Source organism: Castanea sativa, chromosome 11 (genome assembly GCF_040712315.1).
Source record: "Castanea sativa cultivar Marrone di Chiusa Pesio chromosome 11, ASM4071231v1".
NCBI classification, from domain to species: domain Eukaryota; kingdom Viridiplantae; phylum Streptophyta; class Magnoliopsida; order Fagales; family Fagaceae; genus Castanea; species Castanea sativa.
Window position 1 is genome coordinate 32,408,170 of NC_134023.1, and position 21,665 is coordinate 32,429,834.

The 21,665-nt window shown below is 33.0% G+C and overlaps 1 protein-coding gene and 1 pseudogene across 1 annotated transcript; both read left to right on the forward strand.

Annotated features, from left to right (window-relative positions):
- The first annotated feature begins 4,311 nt into the window (after positions 1-4,311).
- LOC142617983 (subtilisin-like protease SBT4.4) lies at positions 4,312-11,247 on the forward strand. Its single transcript, XM_075790963.1, has 9 exons — positions 4,312-4,469; positions 7,855-7,946; positions 8,174-8,420; positions 8,564-9,062; positions 9,361-9,455; positions 9,544-9,762; positions 10,012-10,123; positions 10,229-10,442; positions 10,733-11,247. The coding sequence occupies exons 1-9, from the start codon at positions 4,393-4,395 to the stop codon at positions 11,245-11,247; spliced, it is 2,070 nt and encodes a 689-aa protein (XP_075647078.1). The 5' UTR covers positions 4,312-4,392.
- A 3,247-nt stretch (positions 11,248-14,494) lies between these two features.
- Positions 14,495-21,358, forward strand: LOC142617925 (subtilisin-like protease SBT4.4; annotated as a pseudogene).
- The last annotated feature ends 307 nt before the right edge of the window (positions 21,359-21,665 follow it).

Here is a 21,665-nt window from a genome sequence, read left to right on the forward strand (position 1 = left end):
AGTCGGAGCGTTGCTGCCCTCAGGTCTTTCCACGTTCCTTCCTTCGGGGCTAGCGCCCTCTTGATCTTCTGTGGTGCACTTTGATTTGCGGTTATTTGCCGCAACTGTTCTTCCAAATCATGATTTTGCTTAGTGAGGCGCTCAACCGCCGCCGCAAGCGTTTGGACTGCCTTTCCAAAGCGGTGGCACGTGGTTCGTCGCCTTGATTGTTGTTCGTCGCCATCGATCGGGTGAGTGCCATGCAACTCTTTGTCTCGGGGATAGAGCGAGGCTAAAAATAATCGAAGATTTTCTTCCTCTTTCCCACGAGACGGCGCCAGGCGATGATGCCGAAAATATCACCGGTGAGTTCTAAGCACTCCTCAAACGAAAGCAACACCTGCAAAAGTAAAACGAAGAACCTAGAAGAGAGCACCGGTGTGGTGTCGGCCGAATACCCTCCGAAGGTCAAGTTAGAATCTTGTTCCTTTAACCCTAGAGTGCTAGAGTTAAGAATATTATGCGTACCTTCATACCTAGGGTTTCTGGGGTATTTATATTGAGTAGAATTACCTTTCTTTAAGGATACAACTTCCTTCTCAAGTTCCTTTCCATATAGGAGTCTTCCCAAACGTGCGTCGCAAGAAGTCCAAATATACACGTTTGCGTGGGGATAAAGCAAAGGCTTATCCGAAATGTATCAAACGACATGCCACGTGGCAGCCATAATTAATTTATACAGGACGGATATTCAGCAACACCCAACCGTCATAGCTGGGTCACTCATGGTGTCGACCCGTCATCTCTGTCCATCCATTTACTATTTTTATCCCCTTCAATTCTAAAAGAGAAAAAATAGTATATTAAACATCATGTTACTGTTGAATGGATGTGTGACGTGAAATTATTAAATTCACTGGAATTACTAGCCAAGATGGTTCGTACTTGACCGAGTTCCTCTCAACAAATGGGTTCCTCGGTTGGTTTTGGTTCTGCAAAATGTTGGTGGCTGGTGGGTTTCGATCGAGGTTTATTTGGGGCTGTGGAATTTTCATTTTGGAACTTGTGGGTCTTGCCAATCGTGTGTTGTATACGTAGATATGTATGTGACCAAGCTTCAATGGTGCTGTCATAAATAGTTTTCCTCCATTTTCTTGGCAACCAAAGAAAGGCTAAGAAAGAATTTGAGATTAAAAAAAATTTCTATACGTAAATTTGAGAAATAATATATATATATATATATATATATATATATATATATATATTTCTTTTTTTCCATTTAGACATTCACGTGGCATTTTTAAATGATAAATAAATTTTTTAATACTATTATTTCAATTGCCATGCAGATGTGTGGTGTGCCAATAGCACAGACTGTTTGCCAAGTAAGCATTTTTCGTTAGTGAGTCAACGGTAGTAACTAAATTGATTGCAATTTAAAAATAACAAAGATCAAATTGATTACTACTAAAATGTAAGGACCAAATTGATTGTGATCCCAAAATATAGGAACCAAAATGGTGTTTTTGCCTTTAAAAAAAAAAATCTCATACCTCAAACTTATATAGAAAGGCTTGAAGTTACTCCGAATATAATGCGAAAATACCATCAGATATTACAACCTTTTTACTTGCTGATCAAATTGACAAAAATTCAAAAAAAAAAAAAAAAAAAAAAAAAAAAGAAGGCTATTGATAGGGGTATCTTCGTTTGGAATTTTTTTTTTCTCTTTAACTCGTCAATGGGACCCATCAACACAAATCCATCGGCACAAAGTCGTCGAGGCGAACATCCCATTCAGTCTCCTTAAGGTCCTGACAGTTCAATGCTTCACTCTCCTTGAAAACCTGTCGGCTTCCAAAGACCCGTTGGGAATCATACATTTAACCCCAACAGATGGCTTGTGTATGAATTCGATGGAGGATTTGTACCTCATTTCCCATTTGCATACTAACGAATGGATGGTCATACCAATGGTCGAGTACACTAGGGCCCAAAAGTTTTTATGTGTTCTCCACTCATGTGTCTTTATATGGAAATAACTTGCGTACTACACCCAAAAACCCTATTACACGTTTATATCTTTCTCGTATGGGAAGAGAAGCACTAAGATCTCGGAGCCTCGGCTCCAAATCTTCTCTACAAGGAAAGCTCATACATTCAAGAGATCTTAGTCAGCTCCACACCACCATATAAGCACTAAGCCCCCCTCTTCATTAAGGTACGTAAAAATTCCTAGTTCTCACACTATTAAGTTCTTAAAAATTCTTTTTTTACTGACTTAACTTTTAGAGGGTCTTTGACGAGCACCCTACTAGTACTCTCTGTTGGTTCTTTACTCCTTTGTTCTTTAGGTACTATAATTGGAGCGTGTGTTGATGATTAGCTCACTGACAATTTTGTACATCATCAACCATTAAGCAATGTGGAAGAACATCCCATTGGATATGACTGAGATACCATGACCATATCATAAATTAACATGAAGAATTAATAAACAAATAGTAGATGGAAAATGAGACGTTACTATTCAATACTCATTGAAAGCTAGTTACTACTCAATGCTCATTGAAAGCTAATACCATGAATGAGTTAACAGCAAATTGAAAGTTAATACCAATGAGTTGTAGCTACTTCCATATGTGACTATACCAATAAATGTGACAAAGCTAATATCATAAATGACATTATGACACTGTTATTAACAAAAGTGACAAAAAAAAAAAAAAAAAGTGATAGGTCATCAACAAATGTGTTGCAGTCACTTCCATATTGGACATTATTAATCATTTAATTTGACTATAAAATGAATTAAAAAAAAAAAAGTAAAAAGTTTACCAACAAATGTAAAATTCTTACTAGTTACTACTACCATATCCATATGTAACCTGACTATATAAGGAATATAAAAAAAAAAAAAGGAAGATGTTAGTTTAGATGGTTACATCAAATGTATACATTTTTGTTTCTGATGATTTTTTAGCTTCTTAATAAAATTATTAGATAAATTTTAGCTACAAAATTGGTTGTAATTTAAGACTACAATTAAACTAAATATCTTTTTATTAGAAGTGAATTTTGACAAATTTACCATTGGATTATATCTTCTTCTTATATCCTCTATATTTACAAAATTTTAAAAAAATTAAAGATTAATAGCTATGTCTTCAATAAATTTTTTAAATTACAAGTTTCTGTAATTTAAAACTATAAATAAAATATAAGTTTATAGATCATATAATAAATAATATCTGATTAACATAAAATTTGACATATGTGTTAAGACTGTAAAGAATATACAATCTAACAGTTAGATTTTCAAAATATATAGTAAAGTTAATGATATTGAGTAAAGTTGTAGCCTTAGGTTACAACCAATTTTGTAGCTAAGTTTTATCCAAGATTATTGAGCTTAGTCCTGTTTCTAAAAAAATCATAATAATAAAACAAAAACAAAAAAAAGGAAAAATAAAATGCAACATAATGTAACCGAAAATTTGAATGTATTTACTATCCTACCCAACAAAACTAAAGGGGAAACAAAAAACCTATCGTGACCTATTATTTCAAGTTTTTTTTTTTTGGTTTTTTTCTTTTGTAAAAACATTTATACAAGATTAAATTATCTCGAAAGAAAAATAATTAACTATTATCCTATGTTTGGATGAAGGGAGACGAAAGGAGAATAGAAGATAACTATGATGTACTAAATTATAGTATATATTTAGGTCACATTTCCTTTTCCTCTCCCTCCACCCCCTCCATTCCTAACACACTATTAGTAATATCATTAAAAAGGAAGTGAATATTGTAGAATTATCCATTATAACACTGATTGATTGATTGCAATTGGTACCAGAATTATCCGTATAACATGTACAGTATTTTTTATAACAAATCTTAATTGGTAGATTGTTACAGTTTTTAAATTTGAATTTACTGTTCAAATTATCACTAATATATAATAGTAAGTAACAACCTGGCACATAAAATTTATTATGTAAATGTCGTGAAAATGTCATAAAAAGAACATTTCTCAATCTCATATTATCTTGACCAAAAGTTAAAAAGAGGATAATCTTGACAATAATAGTGCACCCATACATTTACGTCTCAAATTACCATATTTCTCGGGTAAGCGAGCCATATTTTCCATTTCTGAACATTGTTTGCGATTTAGAAGGAAAGTACAGCCACATTGGATGGAATTCCATCATGATTTAGATTATAAATAGTATTTCAAACCAAATATATATTTCAAACCTCTTTCTTTTCACAATAACAAACAAAGAAGCCATGTCTAGCTTAATATTCCTTTTCCGGGTCTTAGTAGTTCTCGTTGTCGCTACCCTCAGCATTCACTGTGGTGCAACAACAGAAACAGATACAGCCAAGGATATATACATTGTGTACATGGGTTCACTACCAGAGGGTGAATACTCGCCGAGCTCTCACCATTTCAGCATTCTTCAAGAAGTTCTTGGTGAAAGGTAATTGCTCTTTTATATATACATTAATTAAATCCTAGGGGTTTCTTTTATAGATATATAAAAATTAATTATCTTATCTTTCAAAATTAAAATCCATTGATTTCAATTTTTAATTATAGAGTATTTTGAAATATTTAGTATGACTTTTTTTTTTTTCTTTTTCAAAGGGTTGTGGAGAGATTTGTTGTTGCATGTCTTTTGGTACTTGATAAACTTTGTATTATTATTCTAAATTTTTAATTGGCAAAACTATAATGTTGGTTTCTCAAGTTTACTTGATCCCTCAAGCTTAAAAAATGTGTTATGTTAGTTCTTTACTAACGGCCGTTAGTGTTGTTACTTACGTGGTTAACGGAATAATGACTTTGCTTTTTTTTTTTTTAAATGACATGTCATTTTTTTAATTAAAAAAAATTACAATAATTAGTATATACAAAGGCCATCCAAGATCACCCAAACGAAGAGGCAAAGGATTAGATTGTATATTTGTATGATGCCTAACTAGTTCTAACACATTCATAATTTCCAAGTAAAAAATTGATATTTCCTTCAAATGCAAGACCAACGAACACAATCAAAGGTTTGACTTAGTTCTCAAAATCTCACTCACAGTCTTTAATTAGTTTCTCTTCTCATCAAACTTGCATCTCTTAGTAATCGGTGATGGGAGTCAAATCAAAAGGTGGAGCTAGAACTCATTAAATCGCAATGTAGAGACTTGTTGAAGAGAGGAAAATCAAAGAAACCTTCAGTACTGATTGCCTCGTCCAAGACGATGTCTTTGATGACCAGCTTCTCCTCTCCAAATTGCTCTCTTATGTTTTATTTGATTACTTCTTAAAATCCCTAAGATGGGTTGCACAGCCACAAAGGGATGAAATTAGCAATACTTGAGATGGGTTGGCCAGAGAGGAGAACGAGGTGGAGGGTAGTGGCTGGCCGGAGAGGAGAAAGGAGGGTAGCTTCTCCTCTCTCTTTTACCTGTTTTAGATTGTAGACTTGAGATTCAGATTTGATTTGGTTGATTCGGGTTACTGGTTTAATTCTTGAGGGTTTTTATGTGTAAATTCAATTTTGTAATTTTTAACAAAAAGAAAGGCCACGTCATGAAAAAAAGCAAGATCATTATTCTATTAGCCACGTAAGCAACACTACTAACGGAAGTTAAACAAAAGGACTTAAATTGCTCATTATGAAAATTTGAGGGACCAATTGTGCTTGGTTGAAACTTGAGGGACCAATTGCACACACAAGGTAAACTTGAGGGATCAATAGTGTAGTTTTGCCCTTTTAATTTTGATTTTACAAATTATAGTTAAATTTTGATAAAGAGAATCTTATAGAAATTTTGAATATTCCATTAGTATTATAAACAGAAGGGGGAGTGTTATGTTCTTTAACCTCAAGGGAGGAGATTTTTTTTCTTTTTCTCATGTTTGGGATGGAATGTTATTCCTAAAATCTCAAGAAAAAGGAAGTATAATTACCCTAAAATATATAATACTAATAATGCACCTATATAGACACACACAATGATTTGGTTATTCTACAAGGAAAGTAAAAAAAATACATATAATTAGAGTAAAAAAAAAAATTACGCACATGATATGCTGCAAGTGGTAGAGTATAAAATGAAATACAAAAAATGAGACAGAAATTTTTTCTTGAGAGAAACAAATGGTATGTTTGGTAACCACCTTTTCCCCTAATTATCTGTTTTCAAAAAAATTTATTTATTTATTTATTTTCTAGAACAGAAATACATCTTTGATAACTCAAAATGATGGGAAAAAAAATTGTTTCCAAATCTCAATTTTCAAAGAAAACTGAGAACAACTAAGGTTGCGTTTGTTTCAACGATAAATCAGTTTCAGAAATTATTTTCCGCATTTGTGTGTGTTTGGTAGCAACTGAAAATTTGGTCAACCAGAAAATCACTTACCTTTGACCGTAAAAAAGCCCTTCCCACCCGTAAAATAACTTCCCTTTCTATTTTACCTTCAAATATAAATTTTCCAGAAAACAGAGAGACAGAGCATGAAGAGAGAGAGAGAGAGAGAGAGAGAGAGAGAGAGAGAGAGAGAGAGAGAGAGAGAGAGTAGAGAGAGTGAGATTGCGCCCCAACCTGCGCCGGTGAGATCGTGCCTTCGCCATCGCCATCGCCATCGCCGATCTGATTCGTGCCGCTCAACGCTCAAACCCATCTTCGATGAACTCGGTCTGATAGTGCTCGCCTTCGCCTCCGCCGCGCGATCTCGCCTCAACGTCGAACCCAGTCGCCTCTCTCTCTCTCTCTCTCTCTCTCTCTCTCTCTCTTCGTTCTTCTCTGACCGGATTTGATGAATTTTTTTTTTTTGGGTTTTGTTCTTTTGTATTGAGAAATCTCTCTTCGTTCTTCTCTGACCGGATTTGATGAGTTTTTTTTTTTTTTTTGGGTTTTGTTGTTCTGTATTGAGAAATGATATTTGTTTGGAAGTTGAGAAAATGTAAGCAACAAGTAGAAAATGTATTTTCTATAATATTTTCAAGATCACAACCAAACACTTGAAAATATTTTCTAAAGTATTTTTTAACATACTACCAAACACCTAAAAATATTTTCTTTTTTCGAAAATATTTTCAGCTGAAATTATTTTACACCTGGAAAATACTTTACACCCAACCAAATGCAGCCTAAAGAGCTGTTTTCAATAATGAAAATACGGAGAAACCAACGCACTTTAATGAGGCCAGACTTTTGAGTCTTGGCTGAAACAAAAATAAAATAAGACCAAAGCACACCGACAATTCTAACACATGCGACCAAACCCACCACACTCTCCCTCCTCCATTCCCTATTGCAATCTATGAAATCCTCCTTGTCGCGTAGCAATTGTTGAACCAACCATCAACCTAGCTATATGTGCTCAACCAAAATCTCATACTCTCCAGTTATATTTCATGTTAGCTGTTGATTGTGTGTTTGAAAGATACAATGCTTATATGTCTAGTGGGCTTATTTTACTTAGGCAACATGTTCATGTACCTGTTATGCTGGCCTAAGATAATATATACACATGTATTTGCCCTCTATTAATAAAGTGTTAACGAGTAGAAAAAAAAAAAAGTTGGTTCATCACTTAGTTAATAGGCTCAAGAAAGGCTCACTTAGTTTTGTGCTGTTTTGCACTAATTATCTGTTACTAGCTTTCAAACCACAACAAAATTGTTTTATGTTTTTATTCTCAAAACAAATTTTTGAAAAAAAAAACACACACAAAAATAGTTACTTAACATAACCTAAACTTGAGAGAAACTAAAATTCAATACAAAGCAGCAAAAAGAAATAAAGAAGTGAAAGAAATAGAAAGGCATATAAGTTTTGACTACTAATCTTTCTTTGCAGTGCTGCTAGTAACTCTATTGTTAGAAGCTATACTAGGAGTTTCAACGGATTTGCAGCTAGGCTTAGTGATGAAGAGCAACAAATAATAGCTAGTAAGTGCTTTATGATTTATTTTTCCTTCAATTTATTTTAAAGTTGCTACCATGGAAGATATAAGAATATAATGTAATTCAACGTTGAATTTGTCAAAATTCAAATCTAATAAAAATATACTGAGTGAAACAAAGTTTGTAGCCAAAGTTTATCGCTTCCAACATGGTTCTTATGTCGTATTATCAGAATAAAACTTATTTCCAAGTATAATGACAATAATGTGTAGGCAAGAAGGAAGTTCTATCTGTGTTTCCAAGTAAAAAACTCAAACTTCAAACAACAAGATCATGGGACTTCGTGGGTTTAACGGAAACTGCAAAGAGAAATCCCACCGTTGAGAGTAATGTGATAGTCGGTGCTATTGATAGTGGAATTTGGCCCGAGTCAGAAAGCTTTAGCGATGAAGGTTATGGTCCACCTCCTAAGAAATGGAAGGGTACTTGTGCAGGTGGCACTAATTTTACTTGCAACAAGTAATTTCTTCTACTCCTGACTTATATTGTGATTATAAAAAACAAAAATGCCTGGCTAAATCCCATAGAAAGGATGAAAATCATTGTAGGATTTTGGTGTTCCTACTTATATTAATAAACTCTAACAAATGTATACTCTGCAGTAAGCTTATTGGTGCTCGAAGTTACAAATTGGGTAGTGAAAGTTCTCCTGCAAGGGATGAGATGGGTCATGGTACCCATACTGCCTCAACAGCAGCAGGTAACAAAGTACCAGATACGAGTTTTTATGGAATGGCAAAGGGCAAGGCACATGGAGGGGTTCCATCTGCAAGGATTGCTGCATACAAAGTATGTGATGAAGAAGATTGTTTGGACCTATACATCCTTGCAGCCTTTGATGATGCTATTGCTGATGGGGTTGACCTCATTACTATTTCAGTCGGTGGGGACTACGCAAGTCCTTTTGAAAAGGATGCTATTGCTGTTGGTTCTTTTCATGCAATGGAAAAAGGTATACTCACCCTTCAGTCTGCAGGAAATAGTGGTCCTACTCCATCAACAGTATCAAGTGTTGCACCATGGTTGTTCTCCATAGCAGCCAGCAGTATAGATAGGAAATTTATTAGTAAGGTTACTCTTGCTAATGGACAGACGCTCATTGTAAGTATCCTTTATTTTATCCTAGTGATTGCTTTGTGTAGTTATATGAGATTTATAGGACCTAGTTTTTGAGTGTTATCTCTTACAATCTCAATGAAGTTTATAAGCTTGAAGTAACATTAAGTTGTCTGACTATCTAGCCTGAAATGGTGTGCTAAAATCGTTGTCATTGACCATCTCTTACAAATTATGAAATGTCTGCAAGCCACTAAATTTCTTCCATAGACACTTGTTGAACTCGATTTTTTTTTTTTTTTTTCTAGTGTATTTTTGACACAATTTCATTGTATCTTATAAGGGAAATGCAGTAAATCCTTTCACACTAAATGGAACAAATTTCCCTCTAGTGTATGGGAAAAATCTTACGACTACTTGTCCTGAAGATGTGACTCGGTAATTTTTTGTTGGTTTGATCATTGCTAACTTAAGTTCTCTTAAAGTGACAAAAACTAAAAATTGTGCATGTTATCTTCATTATCAGGCTTTGCGCTGATACTTGTTTGGATAGCAAATTGGTGGAAGGAAAAATTGTTGTGTGTGATCAGGCAAGTGGACGGAAAGAGGCTTTCAGAGCAGGCGCCATTGGGGCAATCACAACGAATGATGGAAGAGACGATGTTGCTTCTGTAGTTCCTTTACCTACATCTGCTTTAACAGACAGAGATCATGACATCGTTAAGTCCTTCATAAATTCTACAAAGTAAGCATTATAATTTTATTTTTTTTATTTATACAATTTCTATTATTCATCCAAAATATATTTATGATCTCTGAGTTATTCTACTATCCTACTTTGAACAAAATATTTGGATATCGAATTTAACCATTGCTTAAATTCATGAGATTTCTAATTTGTTGATTGATATTATATATGGTTCTTGGTTTGGTAAAAAAAAAAAACACAATATGCATGGTTTTGTTATTAACTTTCCGAGGTGATGTTGTTCAGAAACCCACAGGGAAGTATACTAAAAAGTGAAGTTATTGAACATACAACTGCTCCTATAGCTGCTTCCTTCTCTTCACGTGGGCCAAACCCCATTGCAGTAGATATTTTGAAGGTTAGGCATCAATTACCTACATATCTCCCTTTCTCTCTCTGGTTCTGCTTGAATGGCAGCTCACTTACTTCTCTAATCCCTACATATATTTGATAAAAATTACAGCCAGATATCACTGCCCCAGGAATAGATATTATAGCTGCCTTTTCCCCTCATGCTTCACCTTCTGGAGCCCCTGGGGATAAGAGGTCTTTGAAATACAGTATATTGTCTGGAACCTCCATGTCTTGTCCACATGTAACTGGTGCAGCTGCTTATCTCAAAACGTTTCACCCAGATTGGTCTCCATCGGCTATCAAATCTGCTCTCATGACTACTGGTATATCACTCATCCATCGGCCACGGGCCATCCATGACTTGTCCAAGAGCCAACTGGCATCTCTTAATATTTTTATGGGAGACATCCAAATCCCAAATCCTGCCCCTATTGTAACTATTGAATTATCAACAAATTTTTTTAAAATAAATTAAAAAAGAATTTGGGTTCAAGGTGAATCAGGGATAAAAGTTCAGTAACATATCTTTTTTGTTAAATCACTCATAAAATCTCTATATATATATATTTCCAATCTTATGTTTCTAACTACCTATGTTTTCTTCTTCTGACAGCTTGGCCTATGAATGCCACAAAACAAGTGGATGATGTATATGGAGAAGGTGAATTCGCTTTTGGGGCCGGTCATATCAATCCTGTGAAAGCAATAGATCCTGGTCTGGTATATGAAGCCTTGAAAGAAGACTACATTAAAATGCTTTGTAGCATTCAAATTAGTTATTTTGGTACCTGTCCCAAGGGTGTTAAAGGATCTCCAAAGGATCTCAATTACCCATCAATGCAAGCTCTTGTTGAATCTGACAAAAGTTTCACTGTTAATTTTCCCAGAATTGTAACCAATGTTGGCAGTTCTAACTCAACGTACATGGTAAAAGTCACTACAGATTCTCATATCAATGTTAGCGTGAAACCTAGCAGCCTTTCCTTCAAGTCATTGGGTGAGAAGCAATCTTTTGTTGTGACTGTGTCTGGGAAAGGATTACCAGCAAAAGCAAGGATATCTGCATCAATCGTGTGGTCGGATGACACTCATAATGTGACAAGTCCAATTGTTGTGTACACAAAATAAGTCTAGAAAATTTCGTCATTGTACATTCATTTCATGAAATTGTCCAAACATTTATTGGAAGCTTGCAAAATAAAAATTAAAAATAATAAGAATTAGGGATTGGATCATTAAAAAGTTTTAAAAAGACCAAAGTATGTGTGACTTACCATATTGTTATTTACTTCCTAATTTGTCAAAAAATTAATGAAAAAACCATATAAAGGTAATTCATAATCTCAAATACAAAGAAAAAGAGGAACACCATACCTATCAATCATGATATTTTGTTTCCTCTTCCAAGGTATCTAAGAAAAAAAAAGTTAGAAATTAGCATAGATTTAGATGAGATTAAAGGATAATTAGCAATAATTTATGTAACATTTAATTTTAAAAATAAAAACACATTTAGAAAAAAAAATAAACAAATGGGAGGTGAATGACCAGCTACTAAATCAATAAAATGCATTACAATAAAAACAATGGTTAAAGGGTAAAATGTAGTTATGTAAAGAAAAATTGTAAACACAAATACAAAGAATTAGAATAACAATTGAAAATTGAAAAAAGAAAAAGAAAAAAGGAACACAATATCTACAACCCAAAAAAAGAAAACTCAATACCTCAAAGAGACTTTCCACTTCTAGTTATAATTTGGTTGGGGTGGAAAGTGAGATATCAAAATCTATATACAAATTAAATAAATTAGTGGGTTTTAAATGCAAAAGGGAGGCAATTGAATGTGTTAGGGAGAGGAAGATAGAAGGAGCATCATGAAGAGGGTTGAATTTGATGTAATGGGAAATTTAAAAATATATACAGGAAACGTTTAGCCATTTTTTTATGAGAGAGAGGACTTAGTGTTGAAATTAGAGCTATTTGGATTCAATGGGAAAGTAAAAAATAGGGGCCAGATGATGAGTTGAGAGAGAGAGAAAAAATAGAGTTTTGGTAATAGATAGTGTGTGAAGTGGAAAACCCAAAAACAAATAGTGACGTACCTGATTTGATTCAACATGAGTGTAGTAATAATAATTTAACATATGAATATATTTAGTTACTCCATTATAACACATTTTATTTTTAGTAATAAAACTATCATTTTTGTCGTTACCTCCACTTGGTGTACCAAATACACCCTTAATTTTTTCTGCTATCAAACAGCATCCACGAAATGTCTGGTCTTACAATCCCAAACTTAAAAAAAAAAAAATTCTATTTTGGCACTTTTCTTGTAGAAAGAGTAGCCAGAAAAGCGCATAAAAAATGTATGTAGGAATAATTCAAAGAAACATCACCTTTTATCTTTTAATCTTTTTGTCCAAACATCTCTGGTTAGTTGTTACTTTCTTTTTTCTTTTTTCTTTCTTTTTTTTTTTTTCTTTTTTGAGATAAACAATAGAAATTAGTTGTTAATTCCTTCTTTTGGGGGGGGGGGGGGGGAATATTAATTCTTTCTCTGAGGGGGAAAAGATTGGGTTTGGCTTATCTCTAGAATTTTTTTATTTTTTTAACGGGATATCCCTTTTTGTTTTAAGTGACAATAGTAAGTGGTATTGGGTTTTAATCTCCTCATTTTATTTAGTTAACGGTTGATGTGATAATTTCTTATTAAAATAAAAAGATATACTAGTTAAAAAAAGTACTGGATTCAATGGGAAAGTAAAAAATAGGGGCCGTTTGTTTAATGAGAGAGAGAGAGAGAGAGAGAGAGAGAGAAAAGAGTTTTGGCAATAGAGAATGTGTGAAGTGGAAAACCCAAAAACAAATAATGACGTACCTGATGATGTGATTCAACGTAAGTGTAGTAACAATAATTAAACATATGAATATATTTAATTATTCCATTATAACACATTTTATTCTTAGTAATAAAAACTATCATTCTTGTCGTAATCTCCATTTGGTGTACCAAATGCACCCTTAATTTTTTCTGCTATCAAACAGCATCCACGAAATGTCTGGTCTTACAATCCCAAACTTAAAAAAAAAAAAAAAATTTCCATTTTGGCACTTTTCTTGTAGAAAGAGTAGCATGTATGCATGAATAATTCAAAGAAACATCACCTTTTATCTTTTAGTCTTTTTGTCCAAACATCTCTTGTTAGTTGTTACTTTCTTTTTTTCTTTTTTCTTTTTTCTTTTTTTGAGATAAACAATAGAAATTAGTTGTTAGTTCCATCTTTGGGGGAAAATGTTAAATCTTTCTCTGAGGGGAAAAGATTGGGTTTAGCTTATTTCTAGTATTAATTTTAACGGGATATACCTTTTTTGTTTTAAATAACAATGGCAAGTAGTAGTGAGTTTTAATTTTCTCATTTTATTTAGTTAATGAGTAATGTAATAGTTTCTCATTCAAATTAATGGAGATTCTAGTTTAAAAAGTACTAGAAGTAAGCCAAACTTGAAAAAATTAATATGAAAATTGTCAATGAGGGAGCTTTTGTGTGCTTGTTCTTGGATGATTTTGGAATTAATTTGCTAGGTTGATTATTTATGTGTAAAAATGGTGGGGTGTGTTTTTGACTTTTTGGCTTTTCAACCATCAGTAGTCTAAATTTAGAAAAATATGAGTGTTTTTTTTTTTTTTAGAACACTGATTTAGGATTCTATTAATGGATTTATGATATGCCTATATCTTAATCATTTATTTTAAAAGATATGTGGAGATTTAAAAAATTCTATCTTGTAGAGTACCGTAGCCTTAGAGGATTTCAATTGATTCTATTTTCAATTGATGTATGTAAAAGATTTTAATTGATTCTATTTTCAAAATACAAGGTTCACACATATATACCTCATCACTGCTATCACCTTCACCTCCGTATAACTTTCATCACTCAATGGTCCTTAATTTGAAAATTCGATATTTCCTTCCTTTAATATTTTTCTCGATTTGATTGCAATTTTTACCAAGATTGCCCATAATATTTATACCTAATGATGTATATATAATATGGAATAAAATACTTGACAGAAAAATCCTATATGGAATTCTTTGTCATGAGTAAAAATGATTAATCTACAAGGTAATAGTGTACCCGTACATCAGAATATTTTGCGCCATGTAAAGAAAGTAAAAATTGAGCACATTGACTACTATTTCATTAATTAATTTATTCGGTAAGCTAGCTAGTCAAAGTTTTATTTCCAAATATTGTTTTCAATTCCAAAGGAAAATACAGTCACGTTGGATGGAATTTCTCCATGATTGACATTATAAGTAGCATTTCAAACCACTTTAGGTTTGCAAAAACAAACAAAGCAAGCTATGTCTAACTTGATATCCCTTTACCAGATCTTACTGGTTCTCCTTGTCGCTACCCACAGCATTCACTGTGGTGCAAAAGATGCAGCCAAGGATGTATACATCGTGTACATGGGTTCACTGGTAGAGGGTGAGGGATACTCACCAACGTCTCACCATCTCAACATTCTTGAAGAAGTTCTTAGGGAAAGGTTAATGTTCTCAAAATTTTACTTTTTTTATTTTTTCTAAATTAATTTTTTTTTAATCTATAGTAATAATATAATAATGCTAATAACGCACCTCACTGCCAGGCTAATGGTAGTATATTTTGTAAATTTGTCAAAACAAGATTCTTAGGGGATAAGATTACCTCTCTACTCAAATCTATCAATTCCTTTTCATTTATACGCTAAATTGCAAACACCCGTAAAGTTGAGGGTGATTGAATTTTATGCCTTGAAGTTTTAAAATTTAGATTTTACTCCCTAACGTTTGGAGTGTTTGGATTTTATATCCTGACGTTTTAGATTTTAGATTTTGGGTTTTAACTCCTATTTTTAGGTGTGTTTGGATTTTACCCCTAAAATTTGAAGGTAGTTGTATTTTACACCCTAAAGTTTTACTAATTTTAGAGTGTAAAATTCACACACTCACAAATTTTAGGGAATAAAATCCAAACACCTCAAACTTTAGAAGATAAAATCCAAATAACTCTCCAAATTTCATGATGTAAAATCCAAATAAATCTCCAAATTTCATGGTGTAAAATCTAAATTCTAAAATTTCAAAGTGTAAAATTCTAATCACCCTAAACTTTAAGGGTGCAATTTGTAATTTACCTTAATTTATATATATATATATATATATATATTTTTTTTTTTTTGAGAGAGAGTTCCAACATATGGCTTCCGCTCTTGATAATTGTTTTTTATCATTAAACCAAGACACCAATCAGTTTTTGTGTATGAGGGGACATATAAAATATTTATTTACATATAAAAGGTTACATTTATAAAATAAATAAATACCATGTTTCCGGTTAAAAATGAGACTATATATGGGAGTAGCAAATTGAAAGATTCAATTGAAGAGGAACCTATCCTAAATTCTTCTTATACAATGATTTGATGCAAATGAACTTGGCAGCCTTAGATTCCCGAGCAACTTTCAAATCTTAGACTTAGATATAAATATATAACCTTGAGAGAAACGAAAATACAATACAAAATAGCAAAGAAAGAAAGAAGTGGGAAAAAAAAAAATAGAAACACAAGTTTGGACAAAGTTTGGTTCTAAATATGTTTGAAGTTACATTTTTTTATGTATTACATTTCAAATTATAAGACCATGAAAGTGTATTATTTAAACAAGTTATATATGACTTATTTAAAAAATTATGTGGCTAAATCTATACATGGAAAGTCTCTTCACAACATATTAAGATGAAGGAAGATGATATTAAATATATTTGAAACCAAACTTTTTTCTATAAGTTTTTACTAATTATTTATTTATTTAATCTTTCCTTACAGTACTGCTAGTAACTCTATGGTTAGAAGCTATACTAGGAGTTTCAATGGATTTGCAGCTAGGCTTAGTGATGAAGAGCAACAAAGAATCGCTGGTAAGTGCTGTATGATTTATTTTTTCTTTATTCTCTTTTTTTTCCCTATTAGTATATCTGCAATATGGTTTCTTATGCCCTATTATTGGAACAAAACTTGTTTCGAAGTAAAATGACAATAATTTGCAGGCAAGAAGGAGGTGCTATCTGTGTTTCCAAGTAGAAAACTCCAGCTTCAAACAACAAGATCATGGGACTTCGTGGGTTTAACCAAAACTGCAAAAAGAAATCCGATCGTTGAGAGTAATATAATAATTGGCTCTATTTATAGCGGAATCTGGCCTGAGTCAGAGAGCTTTAGCGATGAAAGTTATGGTCCACCTCCTAAGAAATGGAAGGGTACTTGTGCAGGTGGCACTAATTTTACTTGCAACAAGTAATTTCATCCTACCCTGATTAATCTTGTGTTTTGGCTTTTTAATTTTATTTAATTTTAAAAAGCAAAATTTAGGTATAGTCATACAGTAGTTTAGGTTATTGTTTAGCTTCTGTAAGTTAGGCTCTCTAATTTAGAGTTTAGTTAGTTTAAATTGATAAAATCTTTTATTGTCAAATAGAGATATAAGGTATGAAACTTGCCTTCACCAATATAGAGTTCAAACCCCAATTATGGCAAAAACCAACTACTACTATCCTAAAAGTAATATATATATATATATATATTAATAGCCAAAATTTAGAGAAAATTCAATTAAATTATAACCGAATTTTCAATTTTGCGTCAAATGTCTTATTTAATTTTTAATTTTTTGCCAACCGAATTATTGAATGTAAAAATCAAAAAGTCCAAAAATTAGATTTCAATAAGAGTCTAATTTTTTGTCATGTGTGCATCTAAGTTTTTAATTTTTGTGGTAAGTGAATTAATTATTAGGCACAAAAACTGAAGATTCTAAAACCAATTAAATTCTAAAACACACACATACACACACACACACATATATATAATGAGAAATTATTACATATTTTAAAAATGTATGGTTGAAAAAAAGTGTAAATTAATACCATGTATAATTTCAACTGTATAATTATATTTATTTTTAATTATACTTGTGCATATGCATATAGCTACACACTAGTTATTATATAGTAGACATCATAAGTTTAAATTTTACAGCATTTATAAAAGAAAAAGAAAAGGCTTTCTAATTAAATTTAAAAATTTGATTGCATTGACCAATGAAAAACTACCATTGATAATATTTTTTCAAAAAAAATTAAATTTAATGCAACCAGAAATTTGAATATTGTCGAGAACCTAATGTACAATGTTTTACCTAAAGTGTTGTATCTAATTTATTTTTAAAAAAAGTAATAAATAAATAATATTAACATACTAAAAAATATGAAATGTTTCATTCTATAGTAAGCTTATTGGAGCTCGAGCTTATGGAAGTGCTTCTGCAAGGGATGAGGAAGGTCATGGTACCCATACTGCCTCAACAGCATCAGGTAACAAAGTACCAAATGTGAATTTTTATGGATTGGCAAATGGCATTGCACGAGGAGGGGTTCCATCTGCAAGGATTGCAGCGTACAAAGTATGTAGTGAAGATGGGTGTTATGACCAAGACATCCTCGCGGCCTTTGATGATGCTATTGCAGATGGGGTTGATCTCATTACCATTTCAATCGGTGGAGATCCAACAGCTTTTGATTCTGATTCTATTGCTATTGGTTCTTTTCATGTGTTAGAGATATATTAGCCCATTAGCATAAGCCCAAGCCTAATTCTACTTTGTGTGCAAGCCAAGTTTCTTACTTGTACTAGAAGTCTATTAGCTTAGGGTTTAGTCTACTATATATACACATGTTATGGTTCATTGTAACATAGGATTTGTTCAACACTATAATATATTATTAATGTAGCCCTTTAGGGTTTCCTCCGTGGATGTAGGCCGTTAGGCTGAACCACGTAATCCTCTTGTGTTATTGTGTTCTATACTTTATGCTTTCACTTCCGCATCCATAATAGCATATTCAACATGGTGTATCAATGCTAATATTTAACATGGTATCAAAGCTGCCTTCCTATGGCCATGGTTTTCTGTCCTTACGGTGTATTAAAAGCAATCTTTGTCTTCCTCGATGTTTCTTCGCTGCGTTCATCTTCTTTGGTTTTCTACTGCTGCCGTCAAAATTCTCCGGTATCGTCATGTCATCGTTAGAAGTCGCATCAATACTGCAAGACCATTGCTTTTCTCAAGCCACCGTCATAGAGCCAAACTTCATTCAAGGGATCTTTTCAACCTAATCAAATCTCAAGATTTCATCAAGTTTCCATCTTGAGTTTGAGAGGGGGTGTTAGAGATATATTAACCCATTAGCATAAGCCCAAGCCTAATTCTACTTTGTGTGCAAGCCAAGTTTCTTACTTGTACTAGAAGTCTATTAGCTTAGGGTTTAGTCTACTATATATACACATGTTATGGTTCATTGTAACATAAGATTTGTTCTACACTCTAATATATTATTGATGTAGCCATTTAGGGTTTCTTCCGTGAATGTAGGCCGTTAGGCTGAACCACGTAATCCTCTTGTGTTATTGTGTTCTATACTTTATGCTTTCGCTTCCGCATCCATAATAGCATATTCAACATGGTGTATCAATGCTAATATTTAACATCATGCAATGGAGAAAGGTATACTCACCCTTTAGTCAGCTGGAAACAGTGGTCCTGGTGCAACAACAGTATCGAGTGTTACACCATGGTTATTCTCCATAGCAGCCAGCAGCATAAATCGGAAATTTATTAGTAAGGTTTCTCTTGCTAAGGGAAAGACACTTGTTGTAAGTATCTTTAGCTGACACAATTAGTTTTATTATATACTAGTGATTGCTTTTATATGTTTTCATCACTTTTGAATAGTGCATGCATTTGGCATTCCCATAATCCCATTCATAAGCCTTTTCTCTCCACTTGGTTCTTTGTTTAGTTATATTTTATATGAGAGTTCTAGTTTTAATTTAGAGCACCCATCCTATGTAGTTTGATTTAGGTTTTCCTTGGAATATTGATTGTATTCCTTTATCCTCTTTAAGTTGTCAGAGTCAGACTATCTAGCATTGAAGTGCTGTGCTAAAATCCCTATATTGAATTTGCCTGTTTGATCATTAGTTTTTTTTTTTTTTTCTTCAAACTTAGAAAACTGTTTTCTAAACACAATTTTGACATGATTTGTGTTTGACTCTCATATTTTCAAAAACAAATTTTTAAGAAGAGAAAATGAAAAATTGTGTTTGGCTCCTACTGTTTGAAAACAAGTTTTCTTAATTTAAATGAGACAACACAAGGTATGGGACCTACAAATTTTCGATTTATTTACAAGATTGTCACCGAATTTGTTCTCATTTTTTCAGAAAACACCGAAAGCTTGTTTCCTTTTTCTGTTTTTCAAAATGAAAATTGGATTCACTTATCTGAGAACAGAAAATCAAAAACACTTTTCAAACAACTATCACATTGATAGAGCAACCGTACGAAAAAAATTTAAAAAAAGAAAAAAAAAAAAAAAAAAAAAGGTCTATCTGTTGGCCACAAAAACTTCAGAGACACAATGAACTTGTCTCTTTCTTTCTTTTTTGGAGTGCATTCTATTCTTACTCAATTTCATTTTATATTACCAAGGAAATGCAGTAAATTCTTTCACATTGAATGGAACTAAATTCCCTCTGGTATATGGGAAAGATGCTTCAAGTAGTTGTTCGGAAGAAGGGGCTCGGTAATTTTTTGTTGTTATGGTCATTGCTAACTTAAAGTTCTTGTTAAAGAAATAAAAGTTAAAAACTGTGCATGTCGTGTTCAATATCAGGTTTGCCTTGAAAATTGTTTGGATAGCGATTTGGTGAAAGGAAAAATTGTCGTGTGTGATGAGGTAACTGGAAGGAGAGAAGCTTTTAGAGCAGGCGCCGTTGGGGTAATCACATTAATTGGAGAAGAAAGAGCCGATGTTTCTTTTATAGTTCCTTTACCTTCATCTGCTTTAACAGCCAAAAATTATGACCTGGTTAAGTCTTCCATAAATTCAACAAAGTAAGCATTCTAATATTTATGTTATCTTTGTTCTTCTAATACCCTACTGTTAAAATAATGATTAATTTAGATATCAAATTTAGCTGTTGCTTGAGTATATGAAAACTGTATTATGCTGATTAATGGCATAGTTCTTGGTTTCGTAAAAAAGAAGAAAAAAAAAAAAACATTATTTACATGAATTAGGTATTAATTTTCAAAGGTGGTGATTTCAGAAATCCAGAAGGAAGTATACTAAAAAGTGAAGTTATTGAACATACAACTGCTCCTATAGCTGCTTCCTTCTCTTCACGTGGACCAAACTACATTACAGCGGATATTTTGAAGGTTAGGGATCAATTACCTGTATATCTTCCTTTATCTCTGTGGTTCACCTTGTTTAGCAATATCACTTCTCTAATGCCGACATATATTTGATAAAAATTGCAGCCAGATATAACTGCTCCAGGAATAGATATTATAGCTGCATATTCCCCTCATGCTTCACCTTCTGGAGCCCCTGGGGATAAGAGGTCTTTGAAATACAATATAATGTCTGGGACCTCCATGTCTTGTCCACATGTTGCTGGTGCAGCTGCTTATCTCAAAACATTTCACCCTGATTGGTCTCCGTCGGCCATTAAATCTGCTCTCATGACCACTGGTACATCACTGGTCGCATCTTCAGCTGTATCATTTCTTTTTGAATCTTATGGTTCTAACTATGTTTGTTTTCTTGTTTTGACAGCTTGGCCAATGAATGCCACAAATGTATATGAAGAAGGTGAATTCGCTTTTGGGGCTGGCCATATCAATCCTGTGAAAGCAATAGAGCCTGGTTTGGTTTATGAAACCTTTAAAGAAGACTACATAAAAATGCTTTGTAGCATTAAAATTAGTTTTTTTGGTACTTGTCCCAAGGGTGTTAAAGGATCTCCCAAGGATCTCAATTACCCATCAATGCAAGCTCTTGTTGAATCTGACAACAGTTTCACTGTTGAATTTCCCAGAACTGTAACAAATGTTGGCCCTGCTGGCTCAACATACAAGGCAAAAGTCAAGACAGACTCTCATATCAATGTAAGTGTGAAACCTAGCACCCTCTCCTTCAAGTCATCAGGTGAGAAGAAGTCTTTTGTTGTGACTGTGTCTGGGAAAGGATTGCCAATAAAAACAAGGGTATCTGCATCAATCGTGTGGTCAGATGGCATCCATAATGTAAGAAGTCCAATTGTTGTGTACACATGAAGCCTAGAAAATTTTGTCATTGTATATTCATTTCATGAAGTAACATAGATATGTATTGGAGGGTAGTAAAATAATTAGTTATTGTTGTGAACATCTACAGTGCAAACTAATGTTTCACCATCCTCTTCATAGTTGATCCCTTCTCTTCATAGATTGCATCAGTTGTAAAGTTAAATGGCACTCCTTGAATTTTCCATCCATCACATAGTTTAGCAACTAGTATAAATATATAAAAACAGAAGAAGATAGATGCAATGTGACTATGCTAGCTTTGAAAATTGTTTTAAGAGATTTGGGTTGATTGTAC